Source organism: Oncorhynchus mykiss, chromosome 3 (genome assembly GCF_057628025.1).
Source record: "Oncorhynchus mykiss isolate SJ-2025 chromosome 3, ASM5762802v1, whole genome shotgun sequence".
Lineage (NCBI taxonomy): Eukaryota > Metazoa > Chordata > Actinopteri > Salmoniformes > Salmonidae > Oncorhynchus > Oncorhynchus mykiss.
The window spans coordinates 76681392-76699150 of NC_143024.1; the positions used below are offsets into that span (position 1 = coordinate 76681392).

Below are 17759 nucleotides of genomic sequence, written 5' to 3' on the forward strand. Positions count from 1 at the left end.
GACCAAAGTAACAAAGCCTACCATCAGTAACACACTACGCCGCCAGGGACTCAAATCCTGCAGTGCCAGACGTGTCCCCCTACTTAAGCCAGTACATGTCCAGGCCCGTCTGAAGTTTGCTAGAGAGCATTTGGATGATCCAGAAGAAGATTGGGAGAATGTCATATGATCAGATGAAACCAAAATAGAACATTTTGGTAAAAACTCAACTCGTCGTATTTGGAGGACAAAGAATGCTGAGTTGCATCCAAAGAACACCATACCTACTGTGAAGCATGGGGGTGGAAACATCATGCTTTGGGGCTGTTTTTCTGATCAGTGTAAAGGAAAGAATGAATGGGGCCATGTATCGTGAGATTTTGAGTGAAAACCTCCTTCCATCAGCAAGGACATTGAAGATGAAACTTGGCTGGGTCTTTCAGCATGACAATGATCCCAAACACACCGCCCAGGCAACGAAGGAGTGGCTTCGTAAGAAGCATTTCAAGGTCCTGGAGTGGCCTAGCCAGTCTCCAGATCTCAACCCCATAGAAAATCTTTGGAGGGAGTTGAAAGTCTGTGTTGCCCAGCAACAGCCCCAAAACATCACTGCTCTAGAGGAGATCTGCATGGAGGAATGGGCCAAAATACCAGCAACAGTGTGTGAAAACCTTGTGAAGACTTACAGAAAACGTTTGACCTCTGTCATTGCCAACAAAGGGTATATAACAAAGTATTGAGATAAACTTTTGTTATTGATCAAATACTCATTTTCCACCATAATTTGCAAATAAATTCATTAAAAATCCTACAATGTGATTTTCTGGATTTTTTTTCTCGTTTTGTCTGTCATAGTTGAAGTGTACCTATGATGAAAATTACAGGCCTCTCTCGTCTTTTTAAGTGGGAGAACTTGCACAATTGGTGGCTGACTAAATACTTTTTTGCCCCACTGTATGTACTTTGCTCCTTTCATTGTTCGCTCGATCCTGACTAGTCTCCCAGTCCCTGCGGCTGAAAAACACCCCGGACCATGATGCTGCCACCACCATGCTTTACCTTAGGGATGGTGCCAGGTTTCCTCCAGATGTGCCACTTGGCAGTCATGCCAAAGAGTTCCGTCTTCGTTTCATCAGACCAGAGAATCTTGTTTCTCATGGTCTGAGAGTCTGTTAGGTGCCTTTTGGCAAACTCCAAGCGGACTGTCATATGCCTTTTACTGAGGAGAGGCTTCCGTCTGGCCACTCTACCATAAAGGCCTGGTTGGTGGAGTGCTGCAGAGATAGTTGTCCTTCTGGAAGATTCTCCCATCTCCACAGAAGAACTCTGGAGCTCTGTCAGAGTGACCATTGGGTTCTTGGTTACCTCCCTGACCAAGGCCCATCTCCCCGATTGCTCAGTTTGGCTGGGTGACCAGCTCTAGGAAGAGTCTTGGTGGTTCTAAACTTCTTCCATTTAAGAATTATGGAGGCCACTGTGTTCTTTGGGACCTGCAGAAATATTTTGGTACCCTTCCCCAGAACGACACAATCCTGTCTCTACGGACAATTCTTTCAACCTCATGGCTTGGTTTTTGTTCTGACATGCACAGTCACTTATATAGACAGGTGTGTGCATTTACAAATTATGTCCAATCAATTGAATTTACCACAGGTGGACTCCAATCAAGTTGTAGAAATATCTCAAGGATGATCAATGGAAATAGGATGCACCTGAGCTCAATTTTGAGTCTCATAGCAAAGGGTCTGAATGCTTCTGTAAATAAGGTATTGCTCGTTCTTTTATTTTTATTAATTAGTAAAACAATTCTAAAAACCTGTTTTCACACTGCCATTATGGGGTATTGTGTGTAGATTGATAAGGGGGGAAACTATTTTTTCAATTTTAGAACAAGGCTGTAATGTAACAAAATGTGGGGTCTGAATACTTTCCACATGTACTGCACATTATGATCAAATCGCCACAGTAGCCTACATGGCCACTCTTTAAACTGTAAGTTAAAGTTGGTACAGCCTCAGTGTTCAAAGTAAGAAGTTGCACAGAATTTTCACAAAGTTCAAGTTTGCGCTCAGCAGACCTAAAATTTGCTCAGTGCCGAAAAACATTATAGGGAACATTGGCTGTGTATTTACAGAACTCTACAGATGTTCTAAAGGGTTGTGTGTTTATAGAACTCTACAGATGTTCTAAAGGGCTGTGTATTTACAGAACTATACAGATGTTCTAAAGGGCTGTGTGTTTATAGAACTCTACAGATGTTCTAAAGGGCTGTGTGTTTATAGAACTCCACAGATGTTCTAAAGGGCTGTGTGCTTATAGAACTCTACAGATGTTCTAAAGGGCTGTGTGTTTATAGAACTCTACAGATGTTCTAAAGGGCTGTGTGTTTATAGAACTCTACAGATGTTCTAAAGGGCTGTGTGTTTATAGAACTCTACAGATGTTCTAAAGGGCTGTGTGTTTATAGAACTCCACAGATGTTCTAAAGGGCTGTGTGTTTATAGAACTCTACAGATGTTCTAAAGGGCTGTGTGTTTATGTGTGTTTGAAAAATCAAGTTGCTCACTCTATCTTTAATACTCCCATGATATGTATTGTGGATGAACCCGTTTTGAGCTGGCATTCAAGCAATAGAAAATCTGAGTTACTGGGTCAGTGTACCAGCCCCTTCCACCCCATGTCAACTACTGTATAGGATGATGGAGAGCAGTGATTGTTTCCTGGTTTATTTTAAGCTCTTCTGATTGAAACATCCTAGTTGGCTTCATGTATTTAGGTGTTCTTATCCCTGTGTTTTCCCTTGTATAAATACAGAAAGTGTTCTGGTTGTTGTTTGGGTTAATTGATGTTAAACTAGACTGTCACAGCCACAGGATCCTCTCACGCTCTGCCTGTTTGTTTCCTGGGATCCTGGGTATTCCCCTGTGGTATAACGTTTCCAATGTTTATATGAGGTAATTATGTGAGTGTAAAACTACACCAGGCCGGAGCACAGAGCACTGTCAGAACCTCTCCATCCTGCCTCTCCAGTCCACATCAATTTAGCCTGAAATGGAACAATGATGTCACCTGCAAATAGATGCATTTAGCTGACGTAAAGGGAAGGAAGTAAGAGAGAAGGTGACATCATTTGTCAATCGATAGAGACCTTGTCCAGAATCTAGTTTACCATCACCCTCAATTTTCTTACATAACTTTTTCTATATATTATTTTAGATAAGTCTACTCAACTAAAGTTTGTAACCATTTGTATGTATTAGAAATTCTCTGACTGAATAGCACTTCTGAGATTCCAATCACATTGATTGAATTTACCTCTTAATGTGATTTGTCAGTCAATTTTGAGGAGAAATATTATTGCCTATTGATTGATTATAGCTGCCAAACATAAATCCAGTTTTTATTGTCTTTCTTCTGTAGCAGCCAAAGCTGTCTCTGTCGCCTTCATGTGCATCCATAAATTACTGCCACTTGCATAACTAGTGAAATATGTGTTTTCATACCTTTGAAAGGGAATAGTTTAATGTGCCACTCTTTTAGAACCCTATTAATTTAATGGCAGACAATTCACAGTAAACTAAAAAATTTACTGTTTCGTTCATGACCTAGGCTTCAAGAAACTGCCAGCTTACATAAAGTAGCCCAGGCTGTGCTTAGGAATTGACAACTTTCCTCACATAATTGCTTTAAAAGCTTTTATTTTGGCCAAGGATCAAAATATCACTGCTCCCTGATGTAGCATGCCTGCCCCCTTGTGGAATGATGGGACAATGTCACTTTGAAAGTCATCAAAACTTGAAATGGTGGAAAAAGATCAGTATCATTCTTTCAGTATGAGATTATTTTAAAAAATAGGGCATAATTATCCGGTATATAACGTTTTATTATTTCATATATTATACCATCATGAAACAGTAACCCAGTTCAAAAACAGACAGGATACATTTAACTCCATCTAAGGGGAAAATCTGGGTTTACAATGCACCAGTAAAGCCATCATTTTTGTCAGAGAGTGTCTGAGAAGGGATGATGGTTCCACCATACAGACTTTCACCAAATTATTCTCTCATTAATATGCTCATTCATCTCTATACAAAAGCAACTGTGTAACGTAATTAGAACCGTCAAATCAAACTGAAGTGCAAAAACAAAACTACTTGGCAATTAAAGCTGTTTCCATGGTTCACCACCCGAAAGCTATTTCAAAGCTCCAGGGATCCAGAGTTTAGAGTTGAACATTTCCATTATGAGAAACACACTTCTTCATTAAAGAAAAACTCCAGTCACCGGGATCAGGAGACGCCAAACATACACACACACGCTCAGACGCCAGTGAGTCGTATTTTTGAAGCTGTGCGTCAGAGCCGTGCCATGGGCCAAACCACTTATTAAACAGAGGAAAGCCAAGTGCCATAAAGGCAGGAGGCTGGCAACTTGTTATTATTCTTTCTGTGAGGTGAACAGCCAGAGATCAATGGCCGTGGTGGTTTCCTCTGCCACAACTATGGCCCAGTAAAGTACAGAGCCCCAGCCGACAGAGACAGATATTAACTAGCTCAGTTCCTTTGAAGCGAATGCCAAGAATAATTTCCCACATGTAACATTTCCCACCAAAACCACAGAGTCACTGCTGCATTCTCTACCCCACCACACAGAGCCAGGCCTATAGGCTACATTCACACAGAGTGAGAGAGGAGAGAGTGACAGAGAGAGAGATTGAGGGTGAGAGAAAACCAGTGAAAAAGGGAGTGGACACATATCATTTCTGTCATGAAATTGTCTTTGTGAAAGTACATACAGTGCCTTCAGAAAGTATTCACACCTCTTGACTTTTTCCATATTTTGTTGTGTTACACATTGGGATTAAAATATATTTAATTGTCATCTACACAAAATACTCTGCCGTAGTGGAATATTTGTATTATATTTTTATGAATATAAAATAAACATGAATATATCTTTATTAGTGCCCCAAGTCAATACATGTTAGAATCACCGTTGGCAGCAATGACATCTGTAAGTCTTTCTGGGTAAGTCTCTAAGAAAAGGGGATACCTAGTCAGTTGTATAACTGAATGCATTCAACTGAAAGTAAGAGCTTTGCAAACCTGGGATTGTACAATTATTTGCCCATTATTTTTTTCAAATTCTGCAAGTTCTGTCAAATTGGTTGTTGGTCATTGCTAGGCAGCCATTTTGAAGTTTTAGTCAAAGCTGTAACTAGGCCACTCAGGAGCATTCAACACTCATGTCTGAGAACGTCGGGAGATGACGTGGAAACCAGTCACTAGGGGCAACAGTGAGCACTGTTACCTTCAAGTAGGTTTTGGTTATGTTAAGGTGTTGTGGAAAGTGGTGGTGGATGGGTGTAAGCGTCTGCCTCTGGTTGCATGTAGGAATCCAGTGATATAAAGTTGTTTTTGATATTTTGGTTTTAAACCTATCCCTAACCTTAACCTTTACTCTAACTATTCAGAGTTAATACCAAACCTTAACCTTTACATTAACTATTCAGAGTTAATCCCTAACCTTAACCTTTACATTAACTATTCAGAGTTAATACCAAACCTTAACCTTTACATTAACTATTCAGAGTTAATCCCAAACCTTAACCTTTACATTAACCATTCAGAGTTAATCCCAAACCTTAACCTTTACATTAACCATTCAGAGTTAATACCAAACCTTAACCTTTACATTAACCATTCAGAGTTAATACCAAACCTTAACCTTTACATTAACCATTTGGAGTTAATGCCAAACCTTAAGAATTTGGAGTTAATGCCAAACCTTAACCTTTACATTAACCATTTGGAGTTAATGCCAAACCTTAAGAATTTGGAAACTAAACTTAACATTGGAAGGATAAAGAGAAGTAACCAAAAACTTTGAAATTTGACATTTGAGAAACATGGATGAACATCTAATTCTGACGTGAGACTGTGAGAGTCTTGCTTTTTGCAGTATTATTTAGTGCCTTATTGTAAACAGTATGCATGTTTTGGAATGTTTGTTAGCTGTACACGCTTCCTTCTTTTCATTATGTAATTAAGGTTAGTATTGTGGAGTAAAAACAGTGCTGTTGATCCACAGTGGCGTGTATTCATGGATATCTCTGTGTTTCATAATTTTACTACAATTCGCAAGAAGCTGAATGTATCTCACAGGAGAAAGCATCCGAGCGAGCAAACCAACACCCCTCTGTCTGTCTAGTTGCTGTCTAGTCTGTCTCGTCTAAACGAGTATACTGTTGCCACCCTTGGCATTGAAGGCAAGGGAAGCCATCGAGCATCTGGCCTTCCTTGACAAAAAGAGTATAATTTGCCAATCAGCGTTGTGCTAAACCTAGCAAGCTCAAGTGTGAATGGTCCTGTCACACCAAAAAAAAGTGTCAACGGAAGCCAGTTTGGATTTGGCCATCACTCCGGTCTTTAAGGTGTCACTGTATTAGACCAAGCAGAAGTGATTTGATGATGTTGAAATGTTGAAGTTGAAATGGTGGAGGCAGCTCCTGTTTTCCACTTATGGAATTGCTTCAGGGGGGGTTGAGCATTGGCTTCCCCAGGGATTTTACCATCCAAAGTATAAGTAATAACTTCACTATACTCTAAGGAATATTCATTGCCTGCTTATTTTCTACCAACAGGTTCCCTTCTTTGTGAGGCAATAGAAAACCTGCCAGGTCTTTGTTAGAAATTCATTGCTTGACTGAGGGACCTTGCAGATAATTGTATCTGTGTGGTACAGAGGTGAGATACAGTCATTCAAAAAACATTTTAAAGACTATTATTGCACACAGAGTGTAATTTATGTGACTTGTTAAATACTTTTTTACTCCTGAACTTATTTAGACTTGCCATAACAAAGGAATTGAATGCTTATTGACTCAAGAAATTTCACATTTTGTTTTTTTATTAATGATTAAATGTTGAAAATCATAATCCCACTTTGACATTATGAGGTATTGTGTCTATAGCGGTGACAAAACAATCTCAATTCAATCAATTTCAAATTCAGGCTGTAACACAACACAATGTGAGTACTTTCTGAAGGCACTGTAGCTACCTGGACTATCTACATTGACCCTAACTTTGACTCATCACATGCACTGCTGCTACTATTTATTATCTTTCACTTTATTCCTACATGTACATATAGTATCTACCTTGACTACCTTGCACATCGACTCGGTACTGGTAGCCTGTGCATATAGTTATCATGACTCATTGTGTATTTATTATTACATGTCTTAATTTTCTATTATTTCTATATTTTCTTTCTCTCTGCATTGTTGGGAAGGGCCCGTAAGTAAGCATTTGACTGTTAGTCCACACGCGTTTACGAAGCATGTATCGAAAAATGTGTATTTGATTTGAAAAGAGACGTCTTTTTGTTAGTGACAGTAAATCGAAGTGAGGATGTAGTCCATCTTCTCCAACTCTCTGCAACCATAACGCTCGTTGTAATTAAATCCTGACATTTTAAAAACTACAAAGAGCTCATTTAAAATCAGAAACGTGTGCTGAAACTTTTCATAGTAACTTGATGTCAGATCATGCCAGCAATATATGCCAATTTAACCAGTTCCATTTCAGCAGAGCATATCTGGGAGCTTTTGATTTCAATTACGCAAAATAGAAACCTTTGTAACCTCAATAAAAAATCTAATTAACTGCTAAACATTTGGTTCATTAACCAATGTATTGATGGTCTATTGCAAAATGATTGTGCAAAACATTGAAAAGTAATGCAAATTCAGTGAATTATAAGAATGCATAAAGCACAGGTCGAAAGAGAACTGTTGGACTAGGTAAATGCAGTGCATTCGGAAAGTTTTCAGACCCCCTGACTTTTTCCACATTTTGATATGTTACAGCCTTTTTCTAAAATTGATTACATTTATTTTTTCCCTCATCAATCTACACACAATATATTATAATGACAAAGTGAAAACAGGATTTTAGACATTTTCGCACATTTATGAAAAACTAAACAGCAATACCTTACCTTAAGTATTCAGACCCTTTGTTATGAGACTCAAAAATGAGCTCAGGTGCATCCTGTTTCCACTGATCATCCTAGAGATGTATTTAGAACTTGACTGGACTGCTGTAAATTCAATTGATTGGACATGATTTGGAAAGGCACACACCTGTCTATATAAGGTCCCACAGTTGGAAGTGCTTGTCAGAGCAAAAACCAAGCCACGAGATCGAAGGAATTGTCCATAGAGCTCCGAGACAGGATGACACAGAGCGAAGCAAACAGTACACAGGCAAAGGTTTAAATTATTTTTAGTACTGGTATGATACATATTTACAATATAATATACTTAAAGTTTTAGCCATATACCGTTACCGATGATAGAGGCATGCTTCTGCTTATAGACTATTCTACATAAGGCACAGATCACAGGTCATTTAAGGGAAAATGCCTCAAATGAGAGAACAGAAGAATCGTGAAAACCACCCAGTCCTACACCAACCAAGAACTTTTCCCATTACATGGAGAGTAAACCTAAACATATCCTGGAATATAGTATTAATAGCAAAAATGTTACATGTTTCTTCTTGATACAGCAGTAAATAATAGCTAACTATATAGTATTGAGGAAAACAGACCATGAAATGTATGTTTGTCTTTCATTCTCACAGGCACATCTCTAACCACTGCTCCCTTATGGTCTACAGAGCAGTCCTCTTCTCTTAGTGACACCAAGTGTGAATTTCAATAATTTCAATAATCTGAAGTGTGTCTCTCTCTTCTTCTCTCCTTTATCTGCACTGACCTGAGAACCCAAGATAGGTGAAAACAAAATGGTGGATGGTGACATTGGCAATTTACTTTCACCTGTCCATGTTTTTCACAAGTGCAGATAAAGGAAAGGAAGTAAGGAGAGGAAGCCCCTTTAGACTATTGGGATGAACCTCAGTTCCCTCATCTGCAGAGCAGCTGTAGTTCAGAGGAGCTGCAGGTCAGTGCAGGAGAGGCCAGCTCCTCTGCTCCTCCCAGGGCGTCCTGCCCCTTGATCTTCAGGTTGACAAACTTGATCTTCCAGCTGTTCTGTTCCAGCGGTGAGCGGATGAGGCCAAACACCTGTTCATATACTCCTAGGCAGACATCATCTCTGTGAATGGTCCCTGCCACAGCCACCAACACCAGGCCGTGGGGGGAGGACAGGACCTTCAGGCCAGGAGGGTCAAGGTTGGGGCTCAACAGGAGCCTCTCGTCCCTCGCCAGGGCCAGGAGACGCAGGCTAGTCAGCTCAGAGCCATGGAATTCTTCCATTTGTTGGCCAACAGCACTGAGACAGAGAGTGAGAGAGAGAGGTCCTATGAATTAATATGGTATTTAATACTGTATGGTCAATACAAAAGAAAATGGTAAGTTAGTCAAAATCAATGCTTAGTCCCTAAGAGACTAAAAACTATAGAATTTGTGTCCAGATTTTTACCTGGAGAAGAGGCGCAGACGGACGTCCTCCCAGAAGTGTTGTGGTCCCCAGTCCTTAGGAGGCTGGCGCAGGGAGGGGTTCTGACTGTTGAGAAGCTGGAAGAACCACTGACAGAACTGTCTGGCCAAGGCCAGGTGGTCAAAACCAGGACTGTACCCTGCCTCAGAGGAAACAGAGACACTCTCAGCTGGTCTCAGACTTAGGCTGGTCTCAACTGCTGGGGTTTGATAGTCCAATGCCTACAAACAAGACCACAGACATTAAGTGACAAAAGCATGTTAAAATGTTCTTGCCAAATTCAGCCTCTATGAAACACAGAAACACAAATGTGTCTATACCTTCCCAGTAGACCAAAACTCTAGAGTCCGCTTCACTAGCTGGTGTTTCTCACTGTTGGGGGGCATCACCACCCCCTCCTTTGCCAGGTACTTGAATATAACGTCACGGTGGACCTTTTTTCGTTTTAGCAGCTCCTCCGTATCCTTGGTGTATGAAAGAATGGCCTCAACTGCTTCTGTAACAGACAGACGACCCCAAGATTTGACTATGGTATACCATTTACAGATCAAAACTTGCAATGGTTGGCAGCTAGCTAGTTAGCTAGCCCAATAATGGACTAAAGGAGCCTAATGTTACTCCTTATAGTCCAAGGACCTTACATGTTCTGTTTAGAGGCGAATTAGCTGTCAGCCAAATACTCCATCTAAATGTGAATCAATTCTCAATTGAGGTATAGTACTAGAATCAAAAAGCCCTTTACTTTCATATCACAAAATAATTTCACAAATGAAAAATATACACTGTACACTGTTTTAACAAAGTTGCAGCCAACAGTGCTGTAACTTGGAAATATTGCCTTGTGGGAACCTTAAGGTGTGTAATAATTTAACCTTTTGTTTAAAAAAAATATTTCTCGATTATATGAAAGATGTTCAATCTTTGTTTCTAAAATCATTCCACAAGCGATGCGTTTTAACGTTCATAACAAGCGTCGGGGCTCTTAACAAAATGCCCTGGCCAGAAGACACTATCATCAATAGGCGCTAGAGGTAGTTATGAGTGGGTTTAGCTACCCCTTGATCATTGGATGAAGGCGTCTTCTGTATTGGGGTGTTTTGTTAAGAGCCCCGACTTTCGGTCTGAACGTTAACATCATGGCTTGGGGTATGGTTTCGGATGCAAGAAAGGTTCTTATCTTTCATATCTGGGAGAAATCATAAGAGGTTATATTGATACACATATTTATAGGTTTCGGGTTCCCACACATATGTCCCTGTTACAGCGCTTGTTAGCGGAAAAATACGTTAGACAGTGGTTAGACTAGTTACATGTGCTAATTAGCTATCTGCGTCTCCGAACACCTGTGTGTAACCAAACCGTAGACGGACGCCAAAAACACGTTGACACTGAACAATACTCCCGGCTGCGACTGTATTAAAACAATGTACAGTAAGTGTGTATTTTGCATTTGAGACATTTTTTCGAAGTGGGGGGCGGCAGGTCGCATAGTGGTTAGAGCGTTGGACTAGTAACCGAAAGGTTGCAAGATCGAATCCCCGAGCTGACAAGGTACAAATCTGTCGTTCTGCCCCTGGACATGGCAGTTAACCCACTGTTCCTAGGCCGTCATTGAAAATAAGAATTTGTTCTTAATTAACTGACTTGCCTAGATAAATAAAGGTTACATTTATTTACAAAAATACAAATTGTGATATGAAAGTAAAGGGATTTAGGATTCTACAGCCGAACCGCAATTGACAATCGATTCACGTTTAGATTGAGTATTTGTCTGTTTTTGTATCCAAAGCCAATTCGCATTTAAACAGAACATGTGGTCTTTGGACTGAAAAGCAGCAACGTTCGGCTCCTTTAGTCCATTATTATTGGGCTAGCCTAGTTAACATTAGCCGCTAAGTTCTCACCTGTAATGTTTTCCACTGCAATCATTTTGTTGGTGACTGTATCGCTAAGCGAAAGTATGTCGCCCCTTGACATGATACCCAACATATTTTTACAGCCCTTACGCTCCGTATCGGACAATACAGGCATATTTAAAACGATAGTATACAACTTTTAACCCAGTAAACACCTGCAATGGCTGTGGTTGTACTTCCTTCATCCACCACTCGAGGGTACCAAAGGGAACGTCCGGGAGGAAACACGGCATCCCTCAAAGGTTCCGCAAGTATTTGCACACTGCCTGTAAGCAGAAGTGACAGTGCCATCTACAGTGAGTTAACTACTCATTTTCAGCATGTACTAGGTACAATTTTTTTTTCTTAATAATGCATACTAAGGCATTATTATCGCGACAGAAGAACATAATTTATTCCGTGCATCTCTGAGATTTGTCGATAACGGTTGTGGCGTATTGCAAGTAACGTTAGGGTGTCCGACGCCGTCCCAAAACAAGGTAGGCAATGATGATAACTAGCTAGCTAAGGTTACCTAGACTATGCTATGGTGAGTATCATTACCTAGCTATGTCAAGCATCTGCATTTTGTATGATAGTTTAATGTTGGCCAGTTGATAATACACTACTGTACTGCTGGGCTTCGCAATCATTTAGCGATTCAGTAGCTAGCTATACGGGTCTTGCCAGCACAGTATGATGACGTTAATTAGCTAAGGGTGTTCCTAGCTAACGGTACGTTAATAACCCTAGTAACCCAAACAACCTCAACCCTAAACTAATCCTATTACCAGAGACGATGAACCTCTTTGCAGAAGATTGGACAAAGTGGATGTCATCAGTAGCCACGTTTTTTAAATCTTGTCAGATGTATTAACAGGAAGTTGTAGGCAATGTTTAAACCACCGAGTCCTTCAACAGTGTGTTAAATGTCATCATGGAGGTAAAAATATACTTTTTCCAGTATTGATGAACTCTGCAGGTAAGCATGTTTTGAGGAGGAAGTTGATAGCGTACCATGATTTCATCAACCCAATGAACCTATATTGCAAATCACTGTCATTTCCCCACAAGGAACTTGGTACATAATTATTGCTACACATCCTCAAGGAAGTGTTGTCAAAACACTTAATTTCACCACTACCACCCAACAATGCTGCTTACTAAACCTCTGTCTCTTCTCTGTTTATCCTCTCCGGTGGCTGTTTAGATGGGGGAATCTGAGGGCAGGGTGCTGGGCAGGGTGACGGTGTACTCTGTGCTGGGCTGTCCCCACTGTGTGCAGGCTAAGACAAGCCTTGGCCGTCTGGGTCTGCCTGTGTGTGATGTAGACATGGGAAAGCACCCAGAGCTCCGGGACAGTGTGAAGGAGCTGACCGGACGGAGCACAGTTCCTCAGATCTTCTTCAACAGTGTCCACATCGGGGGGAATGATGACCTGCAGGAACTGGTGAGAACACTGTCTCTCAGATGGATGGATACATTGTCTCTTTGACTGCTCTATATTCAGTCATTCAGTTAAGTGAACGTTAGGTACTTTACCAAAAAATGTACAAAAGGTGGGTTTGCTATTGTAGTTAGTAGAGGCTTGCTTCTGAATGCCTTACCTGGCTAAATAAAGTTTAAATAAACACTACTCTCTGAAGCTTCCAGAGGAGTTGGAGCGTCTAGTGCGTTTGGTGAGGGAGGAGCCTGTCTTGTCAGAAGCCCTGCCCCTGCCCCTGGCCGAGGAGAACCAATCAGATGGCCCAGACACAGCTGAGGAGGCTGATGGAGGTCAGTGGACACACAAGAAGCCCTGTGCCTGATTAGATTACGGTCGATTTAGAGTTGGGCCCTGCTCTATAGAAATGTTTGCACCTTAGAACTGGAATGGGTAGACTGGAATGGCTGCAAAGACACATTCAGTCAAATGTGTTTATTAACCATTTTTGCCTATTGCAGTTAAAAGACAGACCTCCTGCGGCGAGACTAATCTAGTCTTCCTCTAGTTATAAACATGAGCTCTGATTCGACAGGGTTATTTGGATATGATACTGATATTACCGGACATGCTACTGTTTGAATACCAGCTATAATATCAGTATCATAAGACCTGGGGAAGAAGTGTCTGTCTTGTCAGTGTGGAATGTTGGCGTCTGCTGCATGAGAGACAGGCTGGTTTTGTGGTTTTGTTTCAGCAGCCACAGCTCTCTGTGTGTGAGTGTGTGTGTGTGCGCCCATCTCCTGTCACCACAGCAGACGCAGAGACAATGGATCAGTGTTACCTGATAGCCAGCACCTGGCCTCTCTGCCCAGCCACAGTATGTGTCTGAGTTCTAGTCTCCTCTGCTACCACTCAGGTCCATAAAATACATTCATACAGACTACAGTAAGAAATAAATATTGTCAATTGCTCCAACCATGTTCTCTTACACATTCCTATAGTGTTGATGTCTGGTGAGTGGCATCCATTCACACATTAGATGATTTTCAAGCCCTGTGTGCATTCTCTGCAGAGTTTAAGTGTGAGAGGCATGCGTTAGCGGACGTGGTAGAGGATCTCAAGCAGAGCGATGTGATTGGATTTCAGTGGAGGGGACTGAGCATGTGCAGAAACAGCTTCACAGGAGCACAGCTGGTTGGCTGGCTGCAGAAAGAGAGGGGCATGGGTAAGGAATGAGTAAACAGATATTCCTAAATTCTACGTACAAATTCTAATTCTATTGTTCTATTCTATGATTCTAACTGATTCTAATTCTCGGATTCTGGCAGAGATGACTAAGGCATGTGAGACTGGGCAGATGTTACTGGACAGGAAGTACATGGTGGGCGTGGCTGGGGCAGGGAAGGGGGAGGGGTTTGGAGTGAGTGACAGGCTGTACAGGCTGATGGAACGCAACCCTCACTCGGCCCTGAACGCAGGACAGACTGCTGCATGCTCTCCTTTACAGGGTAGGTAGGGAGGACTCTCTTTTCTGAGTCTGGTTCTTCTCAAAGTTTCTTCTTGCTAGTGAGCCTTTCCTTGCCACTGTCGCCTCTGCTAGCTCTTTGGGTGGTTTAGGCACTTTCAGATAAATCACACTGTGTAGGTGTGGGCTTTCCTGCATGGAGCTTCTCTTTCTGCTAGTTAAACACATAAGTGTAAGAGGCAATCCACACCTGGTGTGGGCTATTACATTAATTCCCTGATACGATTAACTGGGATTGCAGTAGGTGTCCTTAAAAGCAGCTGATCTGTCTGTGTTCGTGCAAACATGTGTGTGTGAGTCTTATGTCATTGCATAAGTTTAGCTTTTCTGCATGCCTCTTGTTGTCTTGCATAAGAAGTAACCTTAATCAGAATGTCTTTCCTAGTTAGGACATCTGCTCATTATCTGTTAAAAATAGATTATTAATGATATAATGTGTCTATATTCTCTCTCTTTCTCCCTCTCTCTCAGCTGCTGAGTTGTCTGCCATTCTAAGGAATATGATCCTGAAGTTGTTCTCTGAGTACCTCTCTTCTGATGGAAAGGTAAGTCACACTGAACTTACTGCACCCTCCACTACAGTAGATATATTATGACATGAGAGTTGTACTACAATATGTGTGTTTCCTTACAGTGTGTGGACTACAAGGCCATGTCCCTGAGCCCAGTGTTTGAGCGCTACTGTGAGCTGGCTGTTCAGCTACAAAGAGTGGAGCTGCTGTCGCTGACCAGAGAGGAGAAACTAGCCTTCTTCATCAACATCTACAACGCTCTGGTCATTCACGGAAACGTCCGGATGGGAGCCCCAACCAACACGTGGCAGAGATACAAGGTAAGAGCACCATCTAGGATTGTGGAAAGACAACAAGTAATAGTCTGTTTAGCAGTGATATAACTTTGTTCCTTTGTGTTTGCAGTTCTTTAACTACGTGAGCTACCTGATTGGAGGAGAGGTGTTCACTCTGCAGGACATAGAGAACGGAGTTCTGAGAGGGAACAGAAAGGGCGTCGCACAGCTTCTCAAGCCCTTCTCTAAGACTGACCCTCGTCTACAGGTACACTACTCCGCTGGACCGGGAAAACTATTCAACTTATTATCATTTTTTTTATTCACATCTCTGATTTACTGGTGAAAATGTATGTGCAACATTTCAGATAAAAACAATCTGTGGTAGTGGTGATAGTGGATGTTCTCTGTTTGTCCACCAGGTGGCTCTCCCAGACGCTGAGCCTCTCATCCATTTTGCGCTGAACTGTGGAGCTATGGGCTGTCCACCCATCAAAACATACACTCCACAGGTAACACACTGGGTTTTTACCCTGAAAATACTACACAGTATTTTATGAATCTGGAGTCACGTGATTTGTCCTCTCTGACCAATCAGGACATCGATAGTCAGCTGCGCACGGCGGCCGAGTCCTTCCTGGAGAACGATGATGGCTGTGTGGTGGATTCTGAGAAGGGCGAGGTCCGTCTCAGCCAAATATTTAAGTGGTACAAGGCAGACTTCGGAGGCACAGATGAGAAGGTACCTCAAAACTGACCTTTTACCTTTAACTGAAGAGTACGGTCTCCTGTCCTAACACAGCCTTGCCCGGTCTCTCCTTCAGCTGTTGAACTGGATCCTGGAGCACATGGGGGACTCTCCCAAGAGGTCCAGCCTGCAGAGTGTCCTCTCCTCTGGGAAAATCAAAGTCAGCTACCTGCCCTACGACTGGAGCACCAACAGCTCTCACTGAGGCAGAGTAACAAGCCATAGGAACACACTGTTCTGTCTACAACACAGAGAAACACACAGCTCAGCCTGCAGACATGTCTATCCTCAGTAAAGAGGTCTGTGTGTCTAACCCTTTCTTTCAATCTGCTTCCCTACCCTCCCACAGCATGTGAACCTATAGTTTAAACTGGTTTTACTTCCTCTTCTTACTGGGTCTTCCATTTTCAGTCTTGGAAGTGCTAATGCTGCATTTTAGCACGCATCTACTTATTATACATTTGTTTTATCATTGATTATAAATATATTTATTGATACTGTATATGTTAGGAAGGCTTGATTAATTCCATGCATGTTTATGATCCAATTCAACATTTAAAGGACACATTTGTACTTTTTCTAACAAAATAAAAAGTTAACTATTTATAAATTTAAAAAAAGATCTAAAACTGTTTAGTAAAACTTATCTTATCCCAAATGGTTTGTTCATCTGCTTTATGCACACCACATTGTGCTGGTTTCCGTATAGCCAGGTACCAGTACCTTGTTCTCCAGAAAGAGCTTTGTATTGTGTAGCACACTGAGTCTGTTCTAGCCCATCTGTTTTTAGAACTCTCCCACGGTATGACAATGGAGGGGTATGTCTCCCTCTTTACCCACAAATCACTTGTGTGTTTATCTCAGGTCAGCTGCCCCATGATGCAATGGTAGGACTTCTTGTATGAACAAAATCTGGAAAACTGTTGTCATATCACTATAACATGTAATATCTGTATCATTCATATACTTGCAGTGTACTGCACTATTTCTGTCAAATCCTGATGTAGCTTAACCATTTGCTCTGTCTCCCACTCTGATGTTTGGCTTTGTTTGTTGGGTTTCTGTGAGGCTTGCTGTACCTCTAGTGAAGCAGATTCTCCAGTGAGAGGAATAACTCTCCTGCTCTGAAGGCAAAGCCGACCTTAGATACTGTTTAGAAGTATTACTAGGCATTACTATTTTTACTGTCTCATTCACTCACTGAAATGCATGTTACAATGACTGGAATGCATTAGTTTGTTTGATGCATGTACTACTGTATGCTTGGGATGCTGAATCCTCTCATCCTGAAGCCTGTAGTTAGAATATATGACCCTGTTCTCTAGCCAGTGCCTTCTAACCCTGCATGAGAGAGAGAGTACCTCAGACCCTGGCCACATCTATAGCTAGTACTCCTATTACAACTGCTCCTAACCCCTACTGCCAACAACAGGCACCAGTACTCCATATTAACAGAGTTATAACTACTACACTGGTAGACATGTTGCCGGGAGATTCCAGTTGGTCAGTGTTCTTTACTCCTGGTCCTGGATAGCCACAGTATGTGCAAGCTTTTGTTCCAGCCCTGCCCTAACATACTTGTTTCAGACCTTGATTAGCTCCGGGACCAGTAATGAACACTGCTTTAGTAAGGTTTCATGCATCTGCAACAGTAGGGGCTTGTACTCTGAATGATACCCTAAAAGTTGGAGCTCAGTCTGCTCTGACGACTACTGTACTTCCCTAAACTTACCTCATCTCTCTTTGTATTTGTCAGGGGTAAAAATGTGATGCAAACCTGTAGAGAACAACACTGTCGTGGCTTTTGCCTGGATCCAACTATGACCTAACTCTGAAGCAATACTTTTTATGATGGAAATGATGCAATTTGTCATCTGAAATAAATATCTTATAGTTCACTGATTGTGCTCTCCCTTCTTGACCCGTT

At 41.6% G+C, this 17759-nt stretch overlaps 2 protein-coding genes across 5 annotated transcripts; one reads left to right on the plus strand and one right to left on the minus strand.

Annotated features, from left to right (window-relative positions):
* Nucleotides 1-8257: 8257 nt before the first annotated feature.
* On the minus strand, nucleotides 8258-11658 carry LOC110520388 (uncharacterized protein C3orf38 homolog). Of its 2 annotated transcripts, none has more exons than XM_090230168.1 (4): nucleotides 11523-11658; nucleotides 9772-9947; nucleotides 9434-9672; nucleotides 8258-9283 (listed from the first exon to the last, which is right to left on the minus strand). In XM_090230168.1, exons 1-4 carry the CDS (start codon nucleotides 11656-11658, stop codon nucleotides 8917-8919), a joined length of 918 nt encoding a protein of 305 aa, XP_090086294.1. In that variant the 3' UTR covers nucleotides 8258-8916. The 2 variants fall into 2 exon arrangements, with proteins under 2 accessions (XP_090086294.1, XP_021453348.1); XM_021597673.3 differs by having other exon boundaries at nucleotides 11356-11598.
* zgc:152951 (Thioredoxin_like and DUF547 domain-containing protein) lies at nucleotides 10554-17730 on the plus strand. Of its 3 annotated transcripts, none has more exons than XM_021597671.3 (11): nucleotides 10554-10882; nucleotides 12557-12796; nucleotides 12993-13122; nucleotides 13845-13997; nucleotides 14101-14280; nucleotides 14769-14842; nucleotides 14932-15129; nucleotides 15215-15352; nucleotides 15507-15596; nucleotides 15683-15826; nucleotides 15909-17730. In XM_021597671.3, the coding sequence occupies exons 2-11, from the start codon at nucleotides 12557-12559 to the stop codon at nucleotides 16035-16037; spliced, it is 1476 nt and encodes a 491-aa protein (XP_021453346.2). In that variant the 5' UTR covers nucleotides 10554-10882; the 3' UTR covers nucleotides 16038-17730. The 3 variants fall into 3 exon arrangements, with proteins under 3 accessions (XP_021453346.2, XP_021453345.2, XP_090086293.1); XM_021597670.3 differs by lacking the exon at nucleotides 10554-10882 and adding an exon at nucleotides 11564-11846; XM_090230167.1 differs by lacking the exons at nucleotides 10554-10882; nucleotides 13845-13997; nucleotides 14101-14280 and adding an exon at nucleotides 11585-11846.
* Nucleotides 17731-17759: the final 29 nt, after the last annotated feature.